The sequence below is a fragment of the Arachis ipaensis genome, chromosome B10 (assembly GCF_000816755.2).
Source record: "Arachis ipaensis cultivar K30076 chromosome B10, Araip1.1, whole genome shotgun sequence".
Taxonomy (NCBI): Eukaryota; Viridiplantae; Streptophyta; class Magnoliopsida; order Fabales; family Fabaceae; genus Arachis; species Arachis ipaensis.
This window is the reverse complement of record NC_029794.2, coordinates 94,457,214-94,466,627: the sequence shown is the minus strand read 5'-3', so window position 1 is coordinate 94,466,627 and position 9,414 is coordinate 94,457,214. Positions and strand designations below refer to the sequence as shown.

General features: G+C 34.8%; 2 protein-coding genes across 3 annotated transcripts; one reads left to right on the top strand and one right to left on the bottom strand.

The window, feature by feature from the left end:
- On the top strand, positions 1,444–5,421 carry LOC107623115 (probable inactive receptor kinase At5g58300). 2 transcript variants are annotated; one of them, XM_016325272.2, is made up of 3 exons: positions 1,444–1,730; positions 2,920–4,289; positions 4,497–5,421. In XM_016325272.2, the coding sequence occupies exons 2-3, from the start codon at positions 2,990–2,992 to the stop codon at positions 5,111–5,113; spliced, it is 1,917 nt and encodes a 638-aa protein (XP_016180758.1). In that variant the 5' UTR covers positions 1,444–1,730; positions 2,920–2,989; the 3' UTR covers positions 5,114–5,421. The 2 variants fall into 2 exon arrangements, with proteins under 2 accessions (XP_016180758.1, XP_016180757.1); XM_016325271.2 differs by lacking the exon at positions 1,444–1,730 and adding an exon at positions 2,401–2,666.
- Positions 7,375–8,180, bottom strand: LOC107620808 (uncharacterized mitochondrial protein AtMg00810-like). Its single transcript, XM_016322924.1, has 2 exons — positions 7,931–8,180; positions 7,375–7,865 (listed from the first exon to the last, which is right to left on the bottom strand). The coding sequence occupies exons 1-2, from the start codon at positions 8,178–8,180 to the stop codon at positions 7,375–7,377; spliced, it is 741 nt and encodes a 246-aa protein (XP_016178410.1).

Sequence of the window (9,414 nt, the reverse complement as noted above, 5' to 3'; positions counted from 1 at the left end):
CCAAGCTGGTTCGAATTAGTGTGTACGTGTATTTGTGTATAATTCGAACCCAGTTGGTTCCAATTATGTAGAAATAAAGTTCAAATTTAACTGATTCAAACTACATATAAACGTGCATTAATGGATTCATGAAACAATTTTCGTTTTGCTGATTCCTGTAAAATTTTGCACCCCTTAACTTATTACTATAATTTGTCCTCGCCATACAATACCTTCCACCGAATTGCCTGTACCCCATATCAAAATAAATTCCCAATTTGCTCCATTAACCTGTATATCACCATTCTTTGTATCATAAATTTATTTGCGTTCTTTGTTAATTGTATCAAAACTAAAAGATGTGACACTATTTGTGTAATCATTCTTAAAAATTTTGACATTTTGTACCGTGGTTCATACTCTTGTTGGGCTGAAGAAATTACTGCCAGTCAATTACCATCTTTGCTGTAGATAGGAAGGAGTAGTAACACTCATGAGGGTAAATACTCCACATGATGTCTACTATAGTGAAAAAAGAAAAATAAAAAAAAGACTAAAATTTACTTTTATAGATAATAACTGAATTTTTTTAAAAGAATATATCATTTAATTTTTATTAATTTTTAACATAAATTATACACATTATTTTTCAATTTCTTTCCACAAACACCTCTTCATAGTAGAATTCTCTTTATTAGGGTCTTCTTGAATAGTCACGTCCAAAGAAATATCACCAAAATCATCATTTACTCTTGTACTCTTGGTACTTCCTTTTGATAAGGTTTTGTCACCTATTCAACCCATGCAATGTTCCTCTGGTGTCTGCCTATTTTCACCGGTAACAATTTGATATCTCAAGAATATTTACAGAAAAAATGGTGTCTGTAATCTTTTTATTTACATTGGTAAATATTTTTATAATATANNNTCTAATAATTCAATATTAAATGAGAAAGTTTATGAAAACATTTTTATTAAAATCTGATGAGTACTTAACCAGCAAAAGAAAAAGGAGTAATTCTACACTATTGGATAAAATCTTACACCATTAATGACTATTTGATGGCTATAAATAACAAAACTTGCTAGTCCCCTAACATTTCTCATATTAAATTTAGTACAAATAAGTATAACAGAAAAATATTACACATACAAAGTCTTTTATAAACTAAGCCCAACTAAATTAAACAATAACAAAAATTATATTAATTATAACTGTTTTTTGTTATATTAAACCAACTTAGTTGAATTTAGTTAACAAAAAGACTTAGATGTGAAGTATTATTCTAAGCAACAAATCATTTCACATCAATCCACTAGTACTAGTTTGAAAAAAACTGAGACGGTGAATTCCTCATTATTGCTGTCGTTTTAGCAAACTAGTTTTCGGAACTTGGTTTATATTGGATGACCCGCTCTCGTTGTGTGTGATAAATCCTTTGACAAAAGAAGAAACTAAGTTGTTATTAGTTAATCCTTTATGCCACCAACTCCAACGGTGTTGAAGAAGCAATAAAAATAAAAGTGAATTTTAGAGAAACTAACCTCCCTCTTAATTACAAAAAAGGTTTCTTGTCATTCAAGTGTTTAATGCACAACAGTATATAAAGTTCTTCTGTGCTCCACTTCATAGAAAATGGAAAATCTTCATGGCTTATGCTTATAAATTTGGCTTTCTTCTTGAATTCCATGATACCTACGCAAAATTTTCTACAGTTCTGCTTTACTATATGATTTGTTTTGTGACGAAGGTGAGTAAAATACCTCACTTTATTTAATTTTTATTTTGTCTATTTGAATATTTTGCATTTCCTAACTTGTAACAATATGAAATTATAAATTATTGCAGCTGTTCTAGTTCTGAACCATACTAATTGTTCTTGGATCCTGATCCTCAGAGAATTGTTAATCATACATTTCCATATATATATATATATATAGATGGAGAAAGAGAAAGAGGATTGCAATAGTAGAATTTTTTAGTTAGTTAGTATAATCCTCAATTCCATTTTTTGTCTTGCTTAATTCAGTGAAGGAATCAGCATGTTGTTTTCAGTGAAATTCTGATGGTTATGCTTGCTTTGAATTGTTTAATCTAAATGCTAGCTTGACCCTTTAGTTATCCTTTGTTTTCGTACGTGTCTTAATCTTGTTCCTCAAATATTTCAGTGCTTGAAAACAAGACACTTTTCTGCAACATTCACTGACCACAGATAGGTGGCAAAAATGGAAAATCAACACCAATGATTTATGTATTGTTCTTTTTAAAACTAAGAGAATGCAGTTCCACTTTTAACAAAGAATGCTTTTTCTTTATAAAGCACAAGGGGAGAACCAAGCTTTAAGCTTTTTCTTTTTCAGTTCTATTTTATCTAGGATTCTCCATTATCACAATGCTCTTTATTTATTTATTTATTTATTTTTTAACCCCTTCTCCCTTCTTGGCTGTTTGTCAGACGTTTAAGCACCGTTTCTATAAGAGAGATTTCTTTATTCTAAATGGAAAGTGCACTTTAATACAGCATTATTTAAAGTTCACAAACTAGCTTTAGGCTTTTTTTTTTACTTTTTTTTTCTTTATTAAATGTTAGAGTCAGCATAACATCTAACTATTGAATGAACTAACATTCCTGAATGCCACATCTGAAAGAAGTAAATCCCTTTCCCTATTCAGAATCTGTTTATCGGTAAGTTGCAATATGTGATGCATTCTGCATCAACAAAATCATTTTCTGTACTAAAATAAAATTTTCAGAAAAATTTGTTGGCCAAAGTTGTTTTAAATGATTTCCATAAAAGTTCCATATTTTCAGAACTGAAGGTATCACTGACTTTGACTATGTTCATGATTAGCATAGTTAATTTTAGCCTTGAACATGTTCTACTTTTCTAGCCGTATGATATGCTAATAATTTGCTGCAATTTCCAAATGCAAACCAGGAAAGCATGATTAACAGTTGAGATCAGAAATTGTAACTATCCTTGTCTGACTCAAACCAAAGCAAGTTCGATGAAGTTGCAGTTATCCATCGTTGTGCTTGTCCTTCTAAGCTTCATAGTTTCACTCTTTGAATTGATTGTAGCTGATTTAAACTCTGACAAACAAGCTCTCTTAGAGTTTGCTTCAGCCGTTCCACATGCACCAAGGCTAAACTGGAATGAGTCTACTTCAGTTTGCAACTCATGGATTGGTGTGACTTGTAACTCGAACAGAACCCGAGTCACCGGCATCCATCTCCCGGGAATTGGACTAACCGGTTCAATTCCAGAGAACACTTTAGGAAAACTAGACACTCTTAGAGTCCTTAGCCTTCATTCAAATGGCCTTAAAGGAAATCTTCCTTCTGACATAGTTTCCATTCCTTCACTCCAATTTGCACTGCTTCACCACAATAATTTCTCAGGTCCAATTCCTTCCTCTGTCTCCCCTAAACTCGTGGCATTCGATGTTTCCTTTAACTCCTTCTCTGGAAGAATTCCACCAGCATTTCAGAATCTGAGAAGACTCACCTGGTTGTATTTACAACACAACAACATTTCTGGAACTATCCCTGAATTCAACCTTCCAAAGCTTAAACAATTGAATTTGAGCTATAATAACTTGAATGGAACAATTCCAAATTCTGTTAAGACATTTCCTTACACTTCTTTCGTAGGTAACTCGCGCTTATGCGGACCGCCTCTCAACAATTGCTCATCGATATCCCCTTTTCCATCTCCTTCCCCTGAGTATCAACCATCCTCTCCATCAACTACACAAGATCAAAAGGATCATAAGAATAACTTTGGCCTAGCTACTATACTTGCTCTTGTCATTGGAGGCATTGCATTTCTCTCTCTGCTAGTTTTAGTGTTCTTTATATGCTGTCTGAAGCGAAAACCGAAAGACAGTACTAAAAAAAGCGGTGGCATACTCAAAGGGAAGGGATCTTGTGCTGGAAAGACTGAGATTTCCAAGAGTTTTGGGAGTGGAGTTCAAGAGGCCGAAAAGAACAAGTTATTCTTCTTTGAAGGTTCATCTTATAGCTTTGATCTTGAGGACTTACTGAAGGCTTCGGCCGAAGTTCTTGGTAAAGGGAGTTATGGAACAGCATACAAGGCTGTTTTGGAGGAAGGAACAACTGTGGTAGTTAAGCGGTTGAAGGAAGTTGTTGTTGGAAAGAAGGAGTTTGAGCAGCAGATGGAAATTGTTGGGAGGATTGGACGCCACCCGAATGTCATGCCGCTTCGCGCTTATTACTATTCCAAAGATGAGAAGCTTCTAGTTTATAACTTCATGCTTGGTGGAAGCTTGTTTCACTTGTTGCATGGTAAGTTCTAAGTCCACCATTGCTCCATGTATTTGTTGTCAATTAGCATGGCATTTTTTGCACTCATTGCTTAGCTTTGTTCAGTAATTGGTAATCCATCGTAAAATTGAAGTAAGAATTTGTATGTAAGAGCGTAATTCCTGCCATAACCAGTACTAATTGATAATCCTATGTATTTGACTTATCTTCTGTCCCAAACAACAATAGGAAACAAGGGTGCAACAAGAACTCCATTAGACTGGGATTCAAGGGTGAAGATTTCACTTGGAGCAGCCAAGGGAATTGCATTCATTCACTCTGAATGCGGTCCAAAGTTCACACATGGCAACATCAAATCCACCAATGTTCTCATATCCCAAGAACTTGATGCCTGCATATCCGATATTGGCTTGCCTCCACTGATGAACACTCCGGCAACCATGTCAAGAGCCAATGGCTACCGTGCTCCAGAAGTAATTGATGCGAAGAAGATCACACAAAAATCTGATGTGTACAGCTTTGGTGTGCTGCTTCTTGAAATGTTGACAGGGAAGACACCAATGAGGCATCCGGGGCATGAAGACATCGTCGATCTTCCAAGGTGGGTGAAGTCTGTTGTTAGGGAAGAATGGACAGCTGAAGTTTTCGATGAGGAGCTTCTAAGAGGCCAATATGTTGAAGAGGAGATGGTGCAGATGCTTCAGATTGCATTGGCTTGTGTTGCTAAGGCACCTGATATGAGGCCTAGAATGGATGAAGCTGTTAGGATGATAGAGGAAATAAAGCACCCCGACTCAAAGAACCGGCCGTCCTCTGAGTCGGAGTCTAATGCGCAAACACCATGATTGAAGAGTGTTCCTGGGGACAACATAGGATTTCATTTGAAGAAGAACAAGTCTTGTGTTTTCCTGATTGATATTGTGTCCTCAAGCAATAATAAAGTTAAGTTTCATTGTAAAATACTAATGTTTTTTGTTCTTGTTGGTTATAGAAGTTTTTCAGCTGGTTCTGCTTTGTTGGCTTTTGAAACTTCATTGCTGATTGTTGTTCAGTGAATGGAAATAATTCGAGTTTCATCGTGCAGACCAGTGGATCATATTAACAAACATGTTGTGTGCTCCCTTCAATAATATAGCTCGATCCTTTGGCCATACCTCCATAATCTCATGTATTAATATTACTATTTTATACCTACAGAAATGAATATGGTGAAAGATATATACAAACACTAAGAAAACTGTAGAGCCTTACTAAAATTTGTGAAGTCCAGTAGTGTTGAAAACTTAAAATGTTAATGGATATGATGAAAGACATACACAAAATTTAGAAAAAAAAGTTTACACAGTTGATTAATAGTTGGAGACTATAGTGTTCAAGGCTACAGTGGACTCAATTTTTATTTTGGTCCTGAGATTCATGCAATTATTCAATTTGGTCCCCGAAATTCAAAATTATATATATTAGTCCTCCAGATATAAGTCCGGGTACTAGGGGTGCACAGACCCGGCCCGGCCCGGTCCCGAACACTTTAGAGGCTAATTTGGTGTGATTTCATCGGGTTTAGGGTCGGGTAAGGATCTCAAAAATAGATCTGGTCATTATTTCGGGTCGGGTCCGGGCCATAGCTCGGGTTACCCGAAGCCAGCTCGGTGGCCCGGTCATCATACACAATTAATATTTTGTGTTATTAGTGATGGATCATGACTATTCTTATGTGGAATTTAAGTATTGTAAACCTTAATATTTTGTGTTATTAGTCATTATAAGACTATAAGTTAATGTTTTATGTTTAGAATGCATAAGACTTTAGACTAATGCATAATATTGTGTTATTTGTATTGATTTAAATATTTGGTATTATTAGACAATATTAGTTTTGATTGTGGTTTTGCTTTAGTATTGATTGTGGTTATACTTTAATTTTAAAGAAGGGTTGGTTCTTGTTATATTTTTCTAAGCAAATTTTACCATGTTAAATAATGGTTGGAGTCTTGGAAATTTGGATATTTTTACATGCTAGCTTACAAGAAGGTATCAACGTAATGTAATGTTAACGGCCCGATTTTCACCCGGTTTTCACCCCGGTATAATTGTGACCCGAAAGTGTATTGGTTTCATCGGGTCTAGGGTCGGGTTCGGGTCTAATAAATAGACCCGGTGTATATTTCGGGTCGGGTCTGGGTCACATCAAACCCGGTTTCACCCGGCCCATGTGCACCCCTACCGGGTACTAATATGGTCCCTCAACTTTTTCCGGCGATGATTCGGCAAATGGAGTGCTGAGATGGCACCCTCACTGCTACGCTGGATAATGAGTAAATGACGTCGTTTATTCTTGGCGCCCAAACAAGTCAGAAATAAAGAATAGTGGAGGTAGAGAAGAAGAATAATACTTTATTTTGGGTCTCCATCATTTCTTCTCCCTTCATATACAAAGCGATGACATTTCTGACTTGTTTGTGTGCCAAGGGTAAACGAAGTCGTTTACTCATCATCCAGCGTGGCAGGGAGGGTGTCATCTCAGTATTCCGTTTGTCTAGTTATCGTCGAAAAGAGTCGATGGACCACATTAGTACCCGGACTTAAATCTGAAGGATCAGTATAGGTAATTTTAAATTTTAGGGACCAAAATGAATAATCGCATGAATCTCAAGGATCAAAATAGCGATTTAATCGCTATAGTGACTAAACTAAGGATTAGATGATCTCAATACGTTTAGATTATTGCCAAAACATATTTTTTAATTAAATTTTATTTATTAATTAATTTTTATATATTATTTAATTTTAAAATTTTAGATTTAATTTTTAATTTATTTTATTATTCATTATCCATCTATCACAAACCTCAGGATATAACAATGTCAGTTTTCATGGAAGAAGAAAAAAGTATTGTCACCTGAGACCTCCATTATTCCATGATCATATGTTCTATGTAAAAGAAGAAGATAATCTTAAAGAATTAATGGAGTAATTTTTATTGAATGGACAAAATGAAAAGGAACCATGTTTTTAATCCTAATAAAATTGATCCCTTTTTATATACTCACACTTGTTAATTATTTTTGAGGGGTATTAACTGATGGGCTGCTACTGGTTCATTGGGCTACAGTTGAGTTATACTTTGGGCTGCTGCTCTCATTACCCCCCTCAAGCTCAAGTTGCTCCTTGAAACAACTCTGAGCTTGTCTTTGAGCCTCTCATAACTGATTGTTGACAAAGATTTTGTTAAAATGTCAGCAACTTGTTCAATTCCAGGAATATGTACAACTTGTAATGACTTGTTGTTGATCTTTTCTCGAACAACTTGGATATCTAACTGAAAGTGCTTCGTTTTATCATGTAAGACTGGATTTGCAGTGAGTAAAACAATGCTTAAATTGTCACAAAATATTGATGGAGCAATAGTCAATGCAATCTTCAACTCAGACAGCAAATTCTTCACCCATGTAATCTCTGCTTCACAGGTTGCTAGGCTTCGAAATTCTACCTCAGTTGAAGAACTACTTATAGTTGTTTGTTTCCTGCAAGACCAAGTAACCAAATCAGTTCCGAAGAAGACATAATAAGCTGAAACAGACCTCCGATCCTCTAAATCTGTTGCCCAGTCAGAATAAAAATACCATACAACTTATAGTCATTTCATTTATGGAAGAGCAAACCATGTTCTTGTGTTCCTTGAAGGTATCTTAAAGTCCTCTTCAAAGCCTTCCAGTGAGCAAGTAAAGGGCTATGCATGAATTGAGAAACCTTCCTCACAACAAAACTCAAGTTAGGCCTAATGATGGTAACATGTTGTAATGTACCTACCATAGATTTAAAGAGATTTGGATCCTCAAATTGTTCTGAACTTGTAGACAGTAAATACAAAGAGGAGATCATAGGAGTAGGCATAGCACTTGCCGTACTCATTCCTAATTTAGACAGTAAGTCTTTAATATATTTAATTTGGGATAAATGAAGCTGTCCAGTTTCAGTTTTATGAACCTTAATACCAAGAAAGTAGGATAATTCTCCCAAGTTTTTTAGAGTAAAAATCTTGTTTAACTTTTGTATCATAACATCAATTTCATTTGAATCATTACCAGTGATGATAATGTGATCAACATAACATAGAATATAAATGACACAATAAGATCCATGTTTGATGAATAAAGATGTATCAGACTTAGTACTAACAAAGTGAAAACTGTTTAGAGTATTGTTAAACTTTAGAAACCATTCTCTCGGAGCCTGCTTGAGGCTATAAAGGGCTTTATTTAATTTACACACTAAACTGTCAGAATCATGAGAGAAACTAGTAGGTTGATGCATATATATAGTTTCATGTAAATCACCATTACGAAAAGCATTATTAAAATCCAATTGTCTTATAATCCAGTCTTTAGATAAAGCTATACTTAATAGAATTCGAATGGTGGCAGGTCTAATAACATGACTAAACACCTGTTCAAAATCAAATTCTTTAAATTGGTGGAAGCCTTGAGCCATCAACCTGGCTTTGTACTTTTGTATGGTGCTATTAAGAAGCCATTTTATAGTGAAGACCCATTTAGATCCAATAATTTTGACATTTTGAGATTTTGGCACAAGTGTCCAAGTATGATTTTTGATTAAGGCATCATACTCCTCTTGCATAGCATTTTTCCAATGAGGAATAGCTAATGCAGCACTAGGTGTTTTAAGAGGTGTTTCATGTAAAACGTTTAAATTAACATTACTAATTAAGGCTTTGGGTTTGAAATTTTCAGTATTAGACTGGTGAGCATGGGATGTTGATTTAGAGGTTTAAGAGATATAAGAGCATCTGCAGATGTAGGAACGGGTGCAGAATTATTATTATTATTATTATTATTATTATTATTATTATTATTATTATTATTATTGATAGAGTCAATAGGTGGAGGGTAGATTTGTATCCTAGAGATGGGAATAGGATGTTGTGTTTCAATAGCAAAGTGTATTGAATTAGAATTAGTAGGAGTACTTGGATTATGACTACTAATATCGCTAAGGTTACGATTTGTATACTGAATATTTGAAATAGAAGAACTATGAGATGAAGAGCCTAAAACAGAACCTATACTAGGAATAAAATAGTTAAAAGAACTAGATTTATCATAATTTCTAGAGGAGTCATTCTTAT